The 19,025-nt window shown below is 44.4% G+C and overlaps 1 protein-coding gene across 1 annotated transcript in view; it reads left to right on the plus strand.

Moving 5' to 3' along the window:
- Positions 1–19,025, plus strand: part of LOC116589225 — a 169,517-nt gene that overhangs the window by 136,315 nt on the left and 14,177 nt on the right. The window contains 1 exon segment of the mRNA XM_032341224.1: positions 2,777–2,926. Coding sequence (XP_032197115.1) covers positions 2,777–2,926 — 150 coding nt within the window.

Consider the following 19,025-nt stretch of genomic DNA (forward strand, 5'->3'; position numbering starts at 1 on the left):
TTTATAATGTCCTCTGCCCTTGTGATAATTTACATGGGACTGTTTATCGTTTTGTGTTTGAGAATATATTTTTCTTTTATATTTTAAAATATCCTGTCTTTAGAATCCTTTCAAGTGCAGTGATTGGAAGCTGGAGGTCCTTTTCATTCTACCTTTCTTCCTTTTAGTCTTTTGTGTAATTTAAATGCTCCTTTGTTCACTGGCCCACTTACTGAACAGATGTTTATTGAACACCTACTATAGGACAGACCCTCTGTTGGACTCTAGATGAACTCTAGGGGAGATGCTGAATCTGTCTCCAGGGAATTTGGTAGGAGAAACTATTGTGGACTCAGCTAATCACAGGGCACTTCAAGAAATGCTCTGCTAGCAGGAGGCAAAGTTCTGTAAGGGCGCAAAGGAGGGAGGAAGTAATTCTTCCCATGTTTATCAGCAGACATTTGAGCTATCTGTGAATAGTAGGGGTGGGAAGGAAAACTGGGGTTGTGTGTGTAGGAGACTGGACTGCTCAAAAGCCCAGAGCACCAAAAGGACAGGAATAACAATCATCACCTCACAGCTACCAACCTGAGTCTGTGACCAGCCTAGCGTACCTGGGACAGAAACTGGCCACCAACACCCAGGCGCAAGGATCTCTCTGGCCAGTCTTCACTTCTTCGTGTATTCTTGGGTAAAACTGGGCTGCTGCTGCTTCTCTCTTTTTTTTTTCCACTTTTTCTGGTTGGTTTGATAGATGTGAAGTAGGTGTCGGTGTTGTCGACGTCGGGCTTTAATTATACCCAGGGAGTCCAGAAGAAACCAAGCCACGTGCTGTGACCCAGGGAAATAGAACGTTTTTGGTGCCTTGTTTCTGTGTCCTTGTCCTATTTGTTTTCCTTGGGGAATTGTATCCTTTGTGATGCTGTTAGAATAGGTCTGAGGACAACCTACGTGTCCCTCCACTGTTTCCTTTGGCTTTCTGTGAGCCCTCCTGGAGAAGTGTGGCGTGCAAATATGGAGACTTCCTCTGTTGAGTTCCTTAAATTTGCTAATTTGGACTTTTATATCGGGACAGCAAAACATTCTTGTTTAAATAGCATATGATTCCTGGAGAGCTCATAAAACTGTCCAACGTGATGTCAAATAGTTTGTGTCTGTAAGAAACTTTGCAGATGGCTAAGATAAGTACGAGTTGGTATTTTACGTGGTTTTTTTTTTTTTTTAACTGTCTCTTTAATTACCTCGTATAAAATGGGGACTCTCCTTGATCATTAGGGAAGTGGATGATTTTCCTGTTGTAAATCCCAAATACCATAAACTCCAGATTTTATGATTGACAGGTCTCTGCTGAGAGTTTACATTCTCCAAGAGGACTCCCCAAAATACCATATCATTGTAATTGTTCAGAAAAATCCATATTTCGGTAAAATTTCCCCGACCCCAGTTGGCGTTGTTAAGCAACTCATATCCGATAGCTTCATTTGCTTGGGAAACCAACCGGCGTCCCAAACAGGATTGTGTAAGTTAAAAGAGCACCGTGCCAAAACTTTGTAAGAACATGATGTCAAAAATAAATATATGCGTATACACACACAGGTACAATTGAGTATACTGTTCCCGATGTTTTGATCCAGGAAAACTAGAAGATGAGTGGGAGGCATTCTGATCAACTTGGTATTTGTTCCAGAGAAAGTCACTGGAGGAGAAAACACATTCTTGGCACGGACTGAAAAGCCACATTCTGTGATACAATTCATTTTGTGATTTACATTATTATAATTTAGTATATGTAATAAACAAGGTAGTGTTGGATGGTGAGTTGAGTGTCGTGAAGTTAGAAGTGTGTGAATCATCTTCCCTTTTACAAAGGAAAGTGCGGAATTGAGGCTAGAGATGGGGTTTTCGTGAGTCTCCTTTTCCTTTCTTCCTGTTCGTCGTGGTGCCCTGTCCGTGTATCCTCTTAACCCTCGGCCTAACCTCCTTTGATCAAAGGAGAAAAAAAAAAACATCTTCAGGAGTTGTAAGGTCATTACATTTAGGATGAGAGTTCAATGTAACATCATTGGCGGATTTAGTCATTTCTAGCTTTCTGCCCAGACTTGAAAATAGTTTCAATGCCCATTGCTGAATACTGCCGTTCTCTGCATGTTTTCCTTCTGGGATTGAACTGGACAGGATTCTGGTGTTTTAGTACATTCCAGTGGGTATAAGAATATTGGCTACTCCAGGTTTCCTTAACTGACCTGGTTATGGTAGAAATGATCTTGTTCCCTGGATCCTAGACTTTTCTCCTTTGCAACACCAGAGATTAGTAAGTTGGCCGTTATCTCCATTACGGTGGGTTACAGAAGCAACTTTGCGGGGAGATCTGGGGCGTGGCCAGGATGGTTCACAGAACCAGGTCCATGGGTGGTGGTGGTGGTGGTGTTTTAATACATGGACCGTTTCATAAACTGCCAATTTCATGTGGCACAATTTGCCTCAAATTGTCCAAATAAAATTTCCTTTGCAATATTTTCTCCACTCGGAGGACACGTGCCTTTCCCCCCACCACCCTGTCTATCTCCCTGCCCCCAGCACCGTGGGTCCAGTCAGTGACGGGATGTCTTTGTCACTGTCCAGGGGACGTCTTCCTTGGAACAATAGGTGGTGGACAGTCTGCAGTGGGGAGGCCTGGGCTCGACTTCAAAAGCGATTTCCCCATCCCGACAGGGCAGGGCATGTTCTCCTGGGGCTGGGAAGTCACAGCTCCAGCCCCGTTGAAGACCGCACCTCCCCGGTGCTTTTTCCTTCCCAGGAGCTGAGGAGTCCAAGTGTGACTGCCAAGACGCATCCAGAAAAGCCAAAGAGCCCGGGCATGTCAGACCTTCCCGCAGCTTGCCACACACACACCTACAGCAACCCGGGGAGATGAGTGAAGAACGGGAGGGTAGAAAGCGCCAACCAGGTGAGCAGCCACGTCGGTCTGTGGGCTCAAGCAACAGGAAGGGATCCTTGGCAGTTCTGTGTATTTGGCAGGATTGTTGGATGACCTGAGCTTACACTAAGTTGCCTCACAGCAAATAACTTCTCACCAGGCGCTATAAAGGGGAGGATGACTCCTGGGCTGAGGACAGATGAGTACATCAAAGACGACTCATTAGTTTCCAGGTGTGGTTGGGCAGGGTTGTCTCTCTGCTTTCAGGAAGGGGTTAAAGCCGAACTTTTGTCAGCCCTTAGGTGAGGTTCTTTTGTGCAAAGCCAGTGTAAAAGCTTTAATGCAGAGTCTCTGGGCTTTGGTCCTTATGGCGGAGTGGGGTGTGTGTGTGTGTGTGTTTGTATCCATAAGAGGTGGCCAAGGTTGTGTTTCCTCTTTATTAATCTCATTATTTTTCTTTTCTTTTTTTCTCTTTCTTTCCTTTCTTCTCTCCCTCCTTTTGTTCTTTCTTTCTCTCTTTCTCTCCACCTTTCCCTCTCTCCCTCTCTTTCTTTCATTCTTTCTTTCTTTCTTTCTTTTGTCTTTGGGACATGTGTTTTGAAGCTACCTTCCAGGTGAATTGAATTAGATTACACCTTAAAAAAAACACAACATTTTAGTAATGAATTCACTGGTTGGCGTCTTTTGCAACACTTGGAGCCACAATAGGATTTGCTGGGGTTCCGTTGTGCTTCTAAATTAGTTTTCAGTTTCTGCACCCTGCTTTCCTTTTCATTTCTGTTCATGTTACCATGATGTGACGAGGAAGTATTTTCTTGATAGCAAGATATCATTTAGAAATGCCTTCTGAATGCCTGCTCCTAAAATCCAAATGGAATATGAACCCAGGAGGGAGTTTAATCCCTGAAACAATTCGCAGGCGGGGTTCCTCGACCTCTGCGCTCTTGACATTTTGAGCTGGATAATTCCGTATCGTATGGGACTTTCTAGTACATTATAGTATTTATTAGGACTCGGCTTCTACCCACTAATTGCCAGTAGCACCTCCTGTCCCCAACAGGTAACCATAAAAGTCCCATGGACAAAATTGCCCCCAGTTGGGAACTGGTGCCCTAGACCTGGAGGTAACTAGGGAAAAACAAGGTCAAGAAAACAGTGAAGATGGAGAATGTGGAGTTACTGTTTTGGCTTCTTAAATGTATTACCTATGTGGTTCTAAAAAATGCACATTCTTGGAGGGTAAGGTCCACCAGTGGAATTCTCACTTACCACCTATGGTCTCTCCATTATTGACAGGAACGTGCTTGAGATTAATACAGTTGCAGTTCTGTTGGAAGTATTGATTTTGACGTTTTTACTATCAATCAAAGGATTCTCGGGGGTGGGGGTGTGCGTACGTGTGCGTGTGTGTGTGTATTATATATATAGATAATATATATTATGTATAATAATAATATAAATATATTATAGATATATATATTTAAAGTGTGCAGCACTTTCTATGAACGCCCCTGATCTCTTAGTTGATTGGGTGGGTAGACAGAGCGGTAGGAGCACAAGGTTCCAGCGAGGCTCCCGTAAGCGTTTAATAACTGAATGCATGAGTGGAATGAAGAAACACATTCAGTCTACGCTGTCATTGAGCCGTTTTATGGATGGGAGGTCCAATAGGTGGTCTGAAGCCTGGTTTTGCCGAATTCGCCATTTTCAGCGTCCTAAAACCCGTCTGGACTGCGGCGTTTCTCCTGAATGTGGGGCTGCGACTCATTCTCCCTCCCTCGGCGTTGCCTCTGACCTCTGTAGTAGACTGCCGGAGTCGTCGGACCGGGAGAATCCTGTCTTTACTCTGATTGAAATGCGCAGGGTGCTGTGGTCTTTATTTCGCATTTTCTTGTATTCTCTCTTCTCCGGTCACACGAACACCCCGGTCTGCCAGGCCCGGTCTTGTATTCTCTCTTCTCCGGTCACACGAACACCCCCGTCTGCCAGGCCCGGTCTTGTATTCTCTCTTCTCCGGTCACACGAACACCCCCGTCTGCCAGGCCCGGTCTTGTATTCTCTCTTCTCCGGTCACACGAACACCCTGTCTGCCAGGCCCGGTCTTGTATTCTCTCTTCTCCGGTCACACGAACACCCCCGTCTGCCAGGCCCGGTCTTGTATTCTCTCTTCTCCGGTCACACGAACACCCCGGTCTGCCAGGCCCGGTCTTGTATTCTCTCTTCTCCGGTCACACGAACACCCCCGTCTGCCAGGCCCGGTCTTGCTTTCCTCCTTTCTGTTTCTGATTTCCGTCCCTCCCGTCTGTCCTTGACCTTCCCTTTTCTCTGACCACACGAACCGTCGGGTGGCATCATCTTCCCTTTTCTGAACCCTGTTGCCCAGAGACTGCCATGAGCTATGCTTTGGGCGCTCTGTTTCTTTAATGCTGGGTCTCTCTGAGAGATAGTTAATGATCTTTGCAGCAAATGAAGGTGAACTGTTTGTTGCCACATTATTGTTATAATACAGCCAACTGTATGGAACAGATTGGGCTGAGCTCGGAACAGCTGGGGCTGGCAGAGTGAGTCTCGACTCCTCTCGGAAGAGTTCCAGAACTGCCAAATCATCACACTTGAAGGGGAAAAGCGGGACACGGAAGGTTACGGGGATAGTGCTTCCAGCAGGTGCCTTTTGCCTTTGCGATCTACCTTGTTGCAATTCTCGCTGGCTCGTGGATCTGGCAAAGCGCAGGCTAACGGAACCCAGGGGCTGCTGTCACTGCCGTCGGACCAGCCTGCTTTTAGTGGCTCCGATGGTATTTTGTTGCTTGTTTTCAGGTACTGAATACGTGATAAAACAGATGCGCCTGCTGTTGAAACTGTGCCTCTTTTCCGTCCACTGAAACTATTTGCAGTGTTAAGGAGAATTTGGATTCGCGAAATGGACAGAGCCCTAAAATAAATGAATAAAGAAAGAAAGAAAGGCTCTGTTGGAACTTCTGGACTTGGGCTATAGCATGTGGCCTCCCGGTGGATGTAATAAATGGGAATCAGTGTGGGGAGGGACAGGCTTCATGAGCCGGTGGCCTGCGGAACCCGATCCAGCCTCGGATAGTTGTGTTTGCCCATACAAGGAAGTGTGTGTGTGTGTGTGTGTGTGTGTGTGTGTGTGTGTGTTTAGAGAACTAGCTGCCAACATTAAAAAAATGTATATATAATACATATATAAATTTGAGGATTTTTTTCCAAAGAAGCTGGAAGGTCGGGTTTCCTTGGAGCTGTAGTCTCCCGTGGTGACTGCCAGCTGAGGCTAAGTAACTGGCTACCTGATACCCATCCTGTGGGCAAGGAGCAAAGTGTGCAGTTTCCTGGAGTCCTCCCCCCCCCCCCCCCACCCCACAGTGGCTTCCTGCCTGGCCCCTGCCAGCTAAGTGTGCGACAGAGAGCGGACGGAGGCCCCGGGCTGGGGACGAATTGGGCTGGACTCTTCGCTTCACCACCAGCTTGAACCTGGGCACGTTACTTACCTCTCTGACTCTTAGTTTCCTCGTGTATCAGCTGAGAATATGGTTCTTCCCCTCCCCCAGGTGCTGGGAAGGGGATTAAGGCCACGAATGGAGGTGCTATGCCTTACACCCCCAAAACAGGCGGGTCCTTCCCTGGTGTGATTGCGCCACACATGAGCTGTCACTGTCCTTTTCGGGTGCCAGGTGTCACAAACGACACTTCCTTGGAGTCCTGTCGATCGTGTTATAAAACTGGATACCCTTCTCTGCTACTCAGGACGGTAGGGGACTTGAGTCTCGACCTCCCGTGTTTCTGTTTCTGTCTGGCAATATAACAGTGACCGGGTCTCAAAGGGGATAATACAGTAGACGCTGCTCCTCAAGGTAGCGTTGTCTGAGAAAGGGAACCGTGTATGATTTAGTTCATGTTAGGTAGACACTTGGTTGAGGGTTTTTTGGTTTGTTTGTCTTTTGCTTTTTGGTCTGGGACACGACTTTCTAATTTTGGATATAAACTCCTGGAGTTTTCTGTCTCCTCATCGCGACCCCATCGGTATCCCCGTCACATTCACACTCAGGTTGACGACAGCCCTGGGGACTGAAGATGGCTTGGAATTGTCATGGAGGGAGAGGTACAGCAACGAGACCACTGCATCAATTAATATATTTTCTTAAAAGTGGTAGTTAAATTTAGTTTTGATTTGGCATTAGGTGTATTGAAAGCAGCCTTTTATCAGCATTCTGGACTCCGATTCTTTAAGATTCCGAAGGATTTCCCCCCTGATGTTATCATATTCTGTTGGTATCTTTTCTAACACCTGACCTTTGACATCTGTCAGAGGGTTCCAGCATACCTTTTGCTGCCATACCAGATGGGGGAGGGGCTTGTTATTATATGTGTGGTGAAGACGTACAGGGTTTTCCGCTGATTTTTCTTCTTCCTGAAATGTTGGGTTTTCTTTAGGGGTGGATATTTCCCTTCAGTGCCTACGCTTGTCTCAAAAGGATAACAACAGCGCAGGGATTTCTTCTTGTGCCTCGTGAAGGTCTCTGGAAAACTCTCATGTGCTCCAGCGAAAAGCCTCTTAGAAAGAAGGCAGGGTGGTCGCAATGTTGAGGCAGTTCTAGGACCAGTAGGAGAGAAGAGATATGGGAGGTGACAAATGTGTGACCTGCTCAGTTTCTAGAGTCCCCAAATCAAACCACACCGCGTGTGTTGTCTTAAAGCCTCCTCCGGTGAGTGAATGTCGTTATTGGGATGGAAGCTCCCTGAATAGAAGAAGTGAGAGGACAAAACATCATTTTTTAGATCTTTGCTTTAAAAAAAATTCATGAGTGGAAGTATAAGTGTACCTCAGGTCCTTGAACGTGGTCCTTGACCCAGAGTTGGTTCTAGGCGACTACTTAGCTTTGATTCTAGTTCCCACCTCCACCTGATGGTGTTGAGGAGGTGAAGAGGGGACGACCATGGCTGAAGGTGGGAGGAGGAAGAAAATGATTGTTTTTCTGCCCTTTGTAAACTTTCTCTTCAAGTCTCCACAAGGATGGTGGCACGTTGAAAACTGAAGAAAATATTCGGGCTGATTCTTAAGAACTTGTCGGGATTGTAGTTGTATAAAAATGGCAATTTTACATAGCTCAACCAAATAAAATTATTATGTGTTTGCTAGTATTCCTCTAGGTGCTCTGACTGGAAGTATGGAAGGTTCAAAAAGCCAGAAATGTTTTGTCATCCAACTGGTGATTTTTTTTTGCATATAGTTGTCTAGAATATAGAAGTATTTTCTGTTTGGATTTTCCCTGTTACCATTTCCCCCCCTAAAATGACAGTTACTGTCTTAAATCTCATAGCAAGAAAGTCTGAAAGGAGTACACAGCATGGGGGGTTGGTGGAGTATTGTCCGATGAGCCATCTGTGGACACGCATGGCGGACAGTTTGGCTGTCCAGATCCAAACTGGATTTTAACCTTCGCAGACTTTTATTTGGAAACAGACATGGACATGAGAAGACAGAAAGCTACCTTCATGGCCATGCCCTATCACAGTGTGTTCCTAGGGGTAGAGCCTTCTGCAGAGTTTGGACGTTGGGTTTTCTGGGCATTTCCTGCCCAACTCACCCCCTGGTTTTGTGGGTCAGAACGACTCAGGGAATACTCTTAGAGTTTGGGCAACAAACCTGTTCACTTAGGGAAGAAAAATGGGAAAAATCTCTAAGCCGTCCTGGGTGTAGTGGTGTCAGTGGTGTCCTGACCATGGTGGTGCGTGTGTGGGTGTGATTCATGGTGGGAGTTTTGTGCAGAGGGCGACAGATGCTTCCTCTGCTTGCATGTTTCCTGGTTTTTAAAGCTGCTTTTTTTTATAGTTTTATTTTAAGGTTGGGTGCCTCCTTGGTCTGTCGGCGAGGGCATGGAGAGCCTCCGGGCACACGCTCCCGCCTCTGTAACTTGCTATTCCTTGTGTAATATCAAGTGGAAGTGCAGGCACCACAGACTACTTTGAGCAGAGCCCACTTCCCTTCACCCGCAGAGAACATGAAGCAGTTACACCAACATCAATCAAGGAGAAGCCACAGGCTGAACTCACACCGTTGAAGCAGGTGTGTGAGTGAGCCTTCTCCAACAGGCGCGTGTGACTGAGGTGGACCTCGGTGTCCTGCCCGCAGATGTCAGTTACGATGGCTGTGTGGGGCTGTGCTCGCTCAGCACAGAGCCAAGGCAAGCCTGTCGTCTTGTTGGAACAGAACACGTAGAGCTCATAGCATCTCAGGGGCTGACTGAGGGAGATGAAGGAAGGAAAATGCAAGGTCTGGTGCGTGTGTGTGTGTGTACATATGCATCGGTATATATCAAACGTATGTTGATGTCTGCGTATGTATAGATGTGTGTCCATATACACAGGTGTGTGTATACATACATATATGCAAACTGGTTTATTTTTAAAATTTTTAAAAAGTATTTTATTTATTTGACAGAGAGAGCTGGAGTGGGAGAGGGAGAAGCAGGCTCATCTGGGACTCGATCCCAGGACCCCGGGATCATGACACGAGCCAAAGGCAGATGCTTAACCAGCTGAGCCACCCAGGTGCCCATCCACACCGGTTTAGAGCAAAACTCCAGTGGGCCATGAACTAAAGAGAGTATGATATTTCTAAGTATCTGATAAGGTGATGGTACTAGTTAAAAATAAACAAAAATCATGAATCTCATTCCAGCCAAATCACTCTGATATGTATTGAGTTGTAGGAAATTTCTACAACAGTTTTGAATGATCTCAAAAAAAAAAAAAAAAAAACAAAACCCAAAACATTTCACACTGGGACTTCAATATTTATTCTACCTCTTAAACAGTGACTGGTTCTACCAAGGCCACTGTGTAAGTTATTGCTTATGAGTATCCATGTTGAGCTGCTGTTTCAAAATATTATGCATGTTACTTATATTTAACTATGAGAATAATCACCCTTTAAGCAGTGTAAGGTAAAATAAGACTTATTCTTTAACTATCAAAACTGGCTAAGTTTGGGATTGATTAGAAATCCAATGCCACTATAGGCACAGGGAAAAAAGATTCTACATAGGAGGGAACTTTATACACGATTTAGAGGCTGTTGAGTAATATATAAAATCAAAAGCCACAAAGTGTTCTTGTTCATAGCTCTGACAGTACAGCTCCAAAGCAGATTTATCCTAAGACTATTATCAAACGTATGTAAAAGGGTTTACTACAAGATTTCTTCATCACAATCTTATTTTTGATGTGAATTTCATAATTGTCTAAGTAGTATTAGGGTGGTCATATAAATTATGATAGAAATGCATAATGAAATGTGAAATGAAGCATTAAAATAATGTAGCTTTTTCTGTGTTCCTACTAAAAATACTGAGTTGCATGCTTACATGCATATCTGGGCCTTAGAAATAGTTTGGGAGAGACTTATGTATAAACCGTAAAGTTATTATCTCTAGGTGCCTTGAAGTAGTAATATATATATGTATAATACATATATATGTATACATATATATATATTTTCACATATCCATTTTTAATAATAATCTAATATTTGTATGTATTACCTGCACATTAAAAGCAGCAAAAGGGAATCACAGAAATATAATTTTAAGAGTAAAAGTTACCCAGAAATACTTTTGAAGATCAGGAAGAGAAAGAGCTTTTCTTTCTACTCCCTCCCTCTGCCCCCAATAACTGTTTAGCAGAAGATGTCAAAGACTGTTGGTTGATTTATTCAGCAATATATGCGTTCCAGGCACTGTACAAGGCTCTGTGACAATGTTACTTGCTTTCCACATGGCAAATGGCTGAATTGGTTGTACTTTGATATACTCATAAATGTGACGTTACCAACAGAGCTAATAATAGTAATCTGAACGTTCTACAATGGACATGCAAACACAAAGATGAAACAATGACCTTTTGCTTCATGTCCTCACGTATGTGTTGTATCTGCTCTAGACTGTCTCACACAGTTCAACTTTTCCTACCATGTGGATAATTGGGGACTTCAGGTCAAGCGAGCAAGGAAATCACTGGGCAAACCTGACACCATTCATGTAGACTTCTAAAGGACTCGCAAAAGCCAGTGCTTTGAAAAATCTGACCTCTACTTATTTGTAGGGTTTTGGCTTTGAAATTCAATCTCAGTTTAATGTTGAGCAGGTGTCCTTGGGGTGGCTGGACAGGATTCGAAGGGGGAGAGATTAGTGTGGTGAATGTGGTGTCTGTCCTTCTGGAATGTTCAGACTGTGGAGGATATGAATGTCTGAGAGAGGATGAGGGACTCATTTAGAGGCTTAAAATGCTTCTGAGTCCCCAAGAATCTACCCAAAGGGCAGTCTTCTGATGGCGGCTCCTGGAAGTGTCACCTTCCCTCTGACCTCTCAACACGTTGACCTCTTCTACTGGTATGAGATTGGAAATCTTAAAATTCCAGCCAGAAGCACCCAAGGCTCCCAAATGAGAAGATTTTTCATGAGTTCAGTTATAAAAATAGCAAAGATTCTTGAGAAGGAGGATTTGTTTTGGATGAGGACCAATTTGCCAAGTCGTTGTGTGTGTGTCTAGGGGAATGATTCTGGCTTCTTGAGTTTTGTTCATTTCTTTTCCATTGGGGAAAATAGGGAATTAGTCAATCTTGGGGTCTGGGTCTCTTCCCATTGTCAGATGAATCAGGAGAGTTCAAGCTCCATCTGTCACCCCCTGCTGGTTTTCTGTGATATTGTGGGAAGACTGGTCATTTTCACAGCCTCTTTTTCTCTGTATCCCCCTGCCCGACCCTCTTAAAACAGATATGCTGCCATTAAGTTATGGCCTGGGGATACCTTAAAGCATAAAGAAGGGTCTGGGTTGGGGAGGGGGGAGTTTGTAGCTATTCCTGAAACTCAGAGTGATAAAATCAATAATTTGAGGAATTACTTGCCTTTAAAAAAAAACAAACCCAAAAACAACAACCAAAAAACCCTTGTAAATAGAACAAGATTGAGAAAAACATGTCTTTAGACAGCCTAATCTAATCACACACAGAAGGCAGCCTGTTTTCTTACTTGTTGGATAACTTCCACTTTATAGTCTCACAGGGAACAATATATTAAGTACAGTATTTAGAAATATTTGTTGAATCCTACTGTCTGATTTTGGCAAACTCCAAGGAAAAAAAAAAAAAAAGAATATGTCTTGGACTGCATGAGCCTTCCTGGGAAGATATTGGAGTTTTCCCAGAGAGGCTGGCTTCACATTGTGGGAAACATTGGTTTAGTAGATAACACTATGAGCATTTGTCTTTGAGAGGGTGTTCCGATTTCTTTAGGTTTTTGGAGCAGCTGCGGCTGTTCTTCTGTCTCTCAGGATCTGATGAAACCCAAACTCTAAATATACGCTGGTCTTCTGCTGACCGCTCATTTCCTCGGGAAGGGTGCCCCGGCCTGTCATCCCTCACCCTGTGAGGGCAACACACCGAGCTCACTGGCACTGGAATAGCCAGGATCTAGAGGACAAGATGTGGGTGTTACCAAGTGAGAGTAGGAGATGAGGCTCCAGGGGTGAAGTGTCCATCGGCGATGCTTCCCCCCCCCCCTTATGGAATGTTGAAGCATCAACTTTTGGCAAAGCCTGAAGCTAATTCTGTTTAAATGTGATCATCACATGACATTGACTGAGTAACTGAAATTCGTGATGAACGTCAGGATGAGATACTGAGAATGTGATGCTGTGGCCTCTTTATTTAAAAGTGTGTGCTAAGATTCAAGTTCATTTTGTAAGTGAAGGAGGGACATAAGTGAAATAAATTCCTTTAGCGGAAGTTTCTTAGCAGTGTCCAGCATGAAATCGTTTTAATAGATCTTAGGCAAGGGTGGGTCTTACAGCCCTGTTCCACGGCTTGCTTCAGTGTGGAGTAGACGTAGCTGATGGGGTTTTTTGCTCATTAGCTTGTAACTTTGGGAGGCTATCTACCCTGTAAGTTCTCATCTCCAGAAGGGAGAGAAAGAACATTAATGTCATAGTTTTTCTTTTTCTTTTCTCTTCTTTTAAAAAGATTTCATTTATTTATTGGACAGAGAGACCGAGCACAAGCAGGGGGAGCAGCAGGCAGAGAGAGAGGAGGAAGCAGGCTCCTCACTGAGCAGGGAGCCCGATGCGGGACTCGATCCCAAGACTCTGGGATCATGACCTGAGCTTAACCGACTGAGCCTTCCAGTGCTCCATCCTCATAGATATTCTAAAATAGAAATTATTTTGAATTTTTTAATTTATTATATTTATGTTATTTAGATTTACAGAGCAGTTGCAAAGAGAGCGAGAATGCGTCCCCGTATCCATCTGGTTTCCGTCGTCGTTACTGTTATGAAAAAGTTTTTTAAAGGGTGTATTTATTTATTTGAGAGAGAGAGTGCTTAAGAGCCAGCACGAGGGAGAGGGGCAGAGGGAGAGAATCTGAGCGGACTCTGCGTTGAGCACCGAGCCCAGTGTGGGGCTTGACCCCATGACCCTGAGATCACGACTGGAGCCGAAACCGAGAGTCGGTTGCTCAACCGACTGAGCCACCTGGGCACCGCTGTGTGTTACCTTCTTAAGGTGTGTTTGTCAAAACTAAGGGACCAACATTGGCACTTTATAATTAACTAAACTGTAGAGTTTACTTGAATTTTATTAATCCCTCCCAGTGCCCTTTCTGGGTTCAGGGATCCCCTCCGGATACGTGACATTTAGTCATGTCTCCTTAGACTCCCCTGACCTGGGCCAGTTTCTCAGACTTGTTGTTGATGGTTTTGAGGCACGCTAGTTAGCACTTTGTAGACGGTCCCTGCTTTGTGCTTCCTTCTGATGTTTTTCTCCAGGGGAGATCAGGTTGTAGGTTTTGAGAGGAAGACTGCAGAGGCGGGTCACCGTTCTCCCCAGTTCCCGGTCAAGGGCGGACCCATGCACCGGGGCTCTTCACTCTCAGGCTGGAGCTGGATCACGTGGATGGGGTCAGGTGGTGCCGGGGTTCTCCAGGGCAACGTGACTGTCTCTTCCCCTCGTTCCAAACTGTGTCTTTGGAAGGCGGTCTCTACAGCTCATAGGGTTGTTTGGGGGTTTAAATGAGATGATAAAGCTCTTACGGCAGCACAGGGTGTTTGAAAACGCTCTGGAAAGTCCATTGTTACTGTAGGGGCTGCTCTTGCTCTTGTCCCTTTCAATACTTGAAAGCTAGTAGTCTGTCAGGCTTCTTCCGTGCAGGTCCACGGTCCGCAGCCACTTACTGATGTGGTCCAAAATACAAAAATAAGGGAGAAGAGCGCTTACAAACCTCTTCAGCGAGAGGACTGTATTCGAAGGCCCTCCAGATTTACCCCCGGAAGACTGTGCCTTGGAATCATTATATCGAGTCCATTATATCAGGAGGAAAAACATGGGGCAGAGGCATGGAATACAAAATACATACAAATGTAAACTGTTTTGCTAATTGTTTTATAACCACAACAAATTTATACAGAGACTACCCTGTAAGTGATGGTGTCAGACATCGGCGAGGGGCATGAAAATGCAGGCATGAAGGGGGGTGCGGGCTGGACTTGGGCATGAGGGGGACAAAGAAAGTAATTTAGGAGCTGGGTCTACATTACAGTGAGGTGTTTTTTTGTTTTCTTTCTTTTTTTTTTTTTTTAAAGATTTTATTTATTTGACAGACAGAGATCACAAGAAGGCAGAGAGGCAGGCAGAGAGGCAGGCAGAGAGAGAGGAGGAAGCAGGCTCCCTGCGGAGCAGAGAGCCCGACTGGGGCTCAATCCCAGGACTCTGGGATCATGACCTGAGCCGAAGGCAGAGGCTTTAACCCATTCAGCCACCCAGGAGCCCCATTCTTTTTTTTTTTTTTTTTTTTTTTTGCTATGTTTGATAGCTTTCAGGTAGAATTGAGAGTTCTTCTTAGAAATAAGTGTCCTCAGCATTTCTCTCTAAAATGAAGGCCTTGTTCTGCAACCCGAAATGCTTCAAAGCCTGTGTGGTTGTTGCTGGAGTAGTTTGCTGAGCCTGGATAATAGAGTTCGGAGTCCTGTAACCACGGCTGTTGGAATAAATGAGAACAGCTGGTCTCTTGTACAGATACTGTTTGGCATGAATTTTTTATTTAAGTCTCTCCATGTAGCTAGTAAACAGTAAGCAGTATTCCAACATGACTAAAAGCGTCCTTCCAATAAATTGCCTTCACTCCTCCCCATTTAAAAGTTCAGGGTGTAGGGCAGGGTTCATGTACCAGAGGAGGAATGCTAGGAAAGTATTTGAGAGCTAGAGAAAATAAGGTTCCTTTTCTATGTATTCTTTCTCATTTGACCTTCAGCTTCTCTCTCAGATAACATAGTTTTTGGACTCTTTCTTGGGAAAGCAAGATTCATGCCGACATTCTTTCGCCGTTCTGTATGTACTAAGTGAAGAGAGACTTGCCCACATTGAAATGGAATGCTCTGTCCCTGAGTGCTTAATGGGGGGAAGATTTGCATGTGCATTAAGGCTAGGTGAGTGATGGAACATTCTCTTGGTCCTCTTTAAATGACTAGCAAGGAAATTCTTTCCATATATCTTTGTGAATTTGTCTTAACAAGCTGACTGGAGGCTGAGCAACCCTTTCCTGCCTCCTACGGAAGCTAGGATGTGCTTGAGGAAAACGGATGGTGTTATCCATCCATTTCCTGTTATCTTTCTTACCAACAGCGAAAAAGACTTTTTTTTTTTTTTTTTTCCTTTTTGCTTAACCTGATGTATTAACCCAGGGGTTCGATGGAGTCAGAATGGTCATAACACAGTGTCCGGGCTTATTCTTTCGTCAAGCAGCCCTTGTGTTCCCTGTCCCGGCGGCCGGGGATCATTATGAGGAGATCTATATGTATCTCAAGAATCGCAAATGATCACCTTTATGGGTCCTACGCAGTGTTTTCTTCGTTTAAGCCTTTGTGAAACTCTCGTGGTCATCGAGGATGCTCAGAAATGTATCAGTTGCCCTCCTCAGGGACACTTCGTATAGAGGTGCTTTCTTGCCCTCTTTCGGGTTAAGCATGACCTTCTGACTGGAATTGGCCCACAAAACGTGAGCAAAGGTCCCATATGTTACTTCCCAGATGAAGCTGTAAGGGTCACTGTGGGATTTACTTCACACCCGTCCACTTACCTTGGTGGAAACACACACTGACATGGCGCCTGCCATCTGGCCTCTGAGGGATCCTCATGGAACGATACCCTGACCGAGGTTGGGCATGTAATGTGAGCAAGAAGTGAGCTTTGATTATTACAAGTTAGAAGGATTTGGAAAGAGTGTCTTGCTGCAACGTTATCGTCTTATCCTGACTCATGCACTCCGTAGGATTATCTCTTCAGAGGTAAGACATGAGGGCTAGTCTGTGGAGGAGATAGCCACACTTGCAATGGCGCCCCGCAGTAGGACATCTGTATTCGTGGCAGTCACTGCCTCACAAATATTTTGCCATTTCTTAGCTGTGTAACTTACATTTCAGTATAGTTGTTACATTTTGTCAGGAAGATTCCATTCCTTCTGACTTGGGTATGTATACTTTCAACCAGCATCTTTACATAATGGAGAGTAATTTTCAAGAAGGAAAAAAAAATCTGTATGCACACACACACACACACACACACACACTCTCTCTCTCTCTCTCTCTCTAACTTAATCTCCCCAGAGTCACATGAAAGATTTTAATGCCAAACTACTGGTTGAGTGCCAGGAAGAATTTCTTGGGTGGACATAATGCTTAATTTATATTTAGGGAATTTCCACTGTTAAATCACAGAGCTTGTAAAATCTGAAAAGAGGAGGAGAGAATGGAGAGGGGAGTTGGGAGGGCCCAGGGCTGTGGTTGACAGTACTCCCTTTAATTTAAAGCCACCTGAAGGCTTCCTTGGAATAATAAAGTCATTCCCACGTGGTTTCCGCTCTTTCAATGTTGGGACCTCAGAAACGCAATCTACTCTGGGCTTCTGCTTGTCTCTTTGTCCGGCTGAGAACGCTTCCTGTCTGCTAGCTGGTCAGAAATGGAAGCACAGCCCACTTCTGCTTGCTGGTGGGGGGATCGTTCCCAGGTTGCACTTTGTACTGGGGCGGGCCTGCTCCTAGGGCAGGGAGGAGCCACTAGACAAGGCATATTTGACCCTTGGAAAGATGGAGACCGACCGCCCCTGGGGCCCCTCTGAAGGTGACTTCATGGTTCCTTCATGAGAGCCTCTCTCAGGCACTTGCCTCAACTTTCTTTTGTTCTTCCCTCCCTCACAATTCTGTTTACCATAAGCTCCCCCCACCCCCCAAGGAAAACCCCATCATTCCATTTGGGTTTTGTTGTTTGCCCTTAAAGGTTTTGTAGCCCTTGGAACTGTGAGAAGGACAAATATTCAGGGAATCCAGAAAGACTTTCAATGACTTGTACTTTCATCACTGAAAGGTTCCTTGTTTCCTTACCGCCTGCGAATTTACTCCACCCCCCCACCCCCGCCCACCCGTGTGAAGATGAGTTCATGATCTCCTTGAGTTATTCGTGGAAAAGCCTTTTGAGGAAGTGTTGCAGTATGCTGCTTACCATAATCCGGCTGAAATATGTGAGGGGCTTCCCCTTCCCACCCCTCCTGTCTCTTCATGGTTTTTTCAGGATCTGTGCAAAAACAGCTTCACTTTAAATGCTACTGAGAAAAACCGTGATCAGCCTTCGGGGTGACACTCGTGTGAATTAAGGTTGGATGTGAGAGTTCACGGGGAGAAAACCAAAGTATTTACAATCCCAAAACTACTGTTGATAGACAGTTTAATAGAAAGAACACCCTCTGAAAATATAAAGAACCCATTAGTATATTTGTAATAAAAATAGGTCTAAAGAAGGAGCCTTACTCTGGCTATTGTCAAGTTGGCCCACAGCTCGCTTACAGTCTCTTAGCAAAATAATTACAGTTTACACAGCCATTTTCCCCCTGAAAACTGTTACACCCTTTATTTTGTCTTTGAGGAATTCCCAGTCTTTCTAGTTTTTTCATGTAAATTTTGCATAGTTACCTGTTCATATGTAAATACTTTACTTTTGAAAATGAATTGTTATTATTTAATATAAGGAATGGAAAGAAGCATTAACTCCTTTATTAAAAACAAATTTGCCTGTAAATAAAAAAAACTGAGAAAAGCAACAACAACAAAGTATTACTGAAAAAGAATTGTTCTCTTTCGAGAGCAACTTAGAGGAAGGCATATTTAAATTTGGAAGTTGTTCATTTATTTTTCAAACTGGTGGAGTTAAACTAGCTAAGCACTGGACATCCCTCATGACCATTGACTCTGGGTCCTGTATAACTCTTCTGATCTGAATTTGCGAACTCCTATCCTAATGTAACGGTAATGCCATGAGATAATTTTGTTGTGAGTCCAGAAAAAGCTGTGTAGGAAACCAAACACCAGGAATGTGGATCCTCCCGTCTTTGTGATAATGTCACTATTTAATTTCCATACCTGTTTGTCTATTAAAAAAAAAATGAGATTTATGGGGCTCACCTTTTCCCTCTTCGTGGAGGTGCAAAATGATTTCTTCTCATAAGGACAATCAAAGTGAGGCGTGTAGTCTAAGTCTTTTCGAAGGAAAAGGAGACGGAAGTAGAGGAAGACTGTGTGTATGGAATTACACGAGAGTCTGAAAGGAAATGGGGTCGTCAACTCCTTCAACTGGCCAGACAGGATGAGGCATTGAGAATCGGTCCTGTTCCAGCAAGCCAGCATTTCGAGGCGTACCCTTGGGCATCGCCCTCACATCAGTTATTCCGCCTAATTTGAAGTAAGAAAGTACATGTTGAGTCCAGAGGCACACTTAAGATGACCTCATGCCCAAAGTGGCCTCCATGATATTCAGAGATCACTCGTGGGATATATTTTTGTCCTGAAAATGATCTTGTCTGGCCTGTAAATTGAACGGCACCGTTTGTCTCCTGTACAATGTGTCCCCCAGTGGTAGTTGATCTGCTTCTAAGAAGTGCCTCTTATGAACTAGACTCACATACAGCATGCGAGCTTTTTCTTTTTGCTTAATTTTTAATTGTTAATTACCAGCAGAGGGACTTGGAATCAAATGGAAAAGGAAGAAAATCAAATGCCACCCCAACACCAATCCCGATG

Source organism: Mustela erminea, chromosome 4 (genome assembly GCF_009829155.1).
Source record: "Mustela erminea isolate mMusErm1 chromosome 4, mMusErm1.Pri, whole genome shotgun sequence".
Taxonomy (NCBI): Eukaryota; Metazoa; Chordata; class Mammalia; order Carnivora; family Mustelidae; genus Mustela; species Mustela erminea.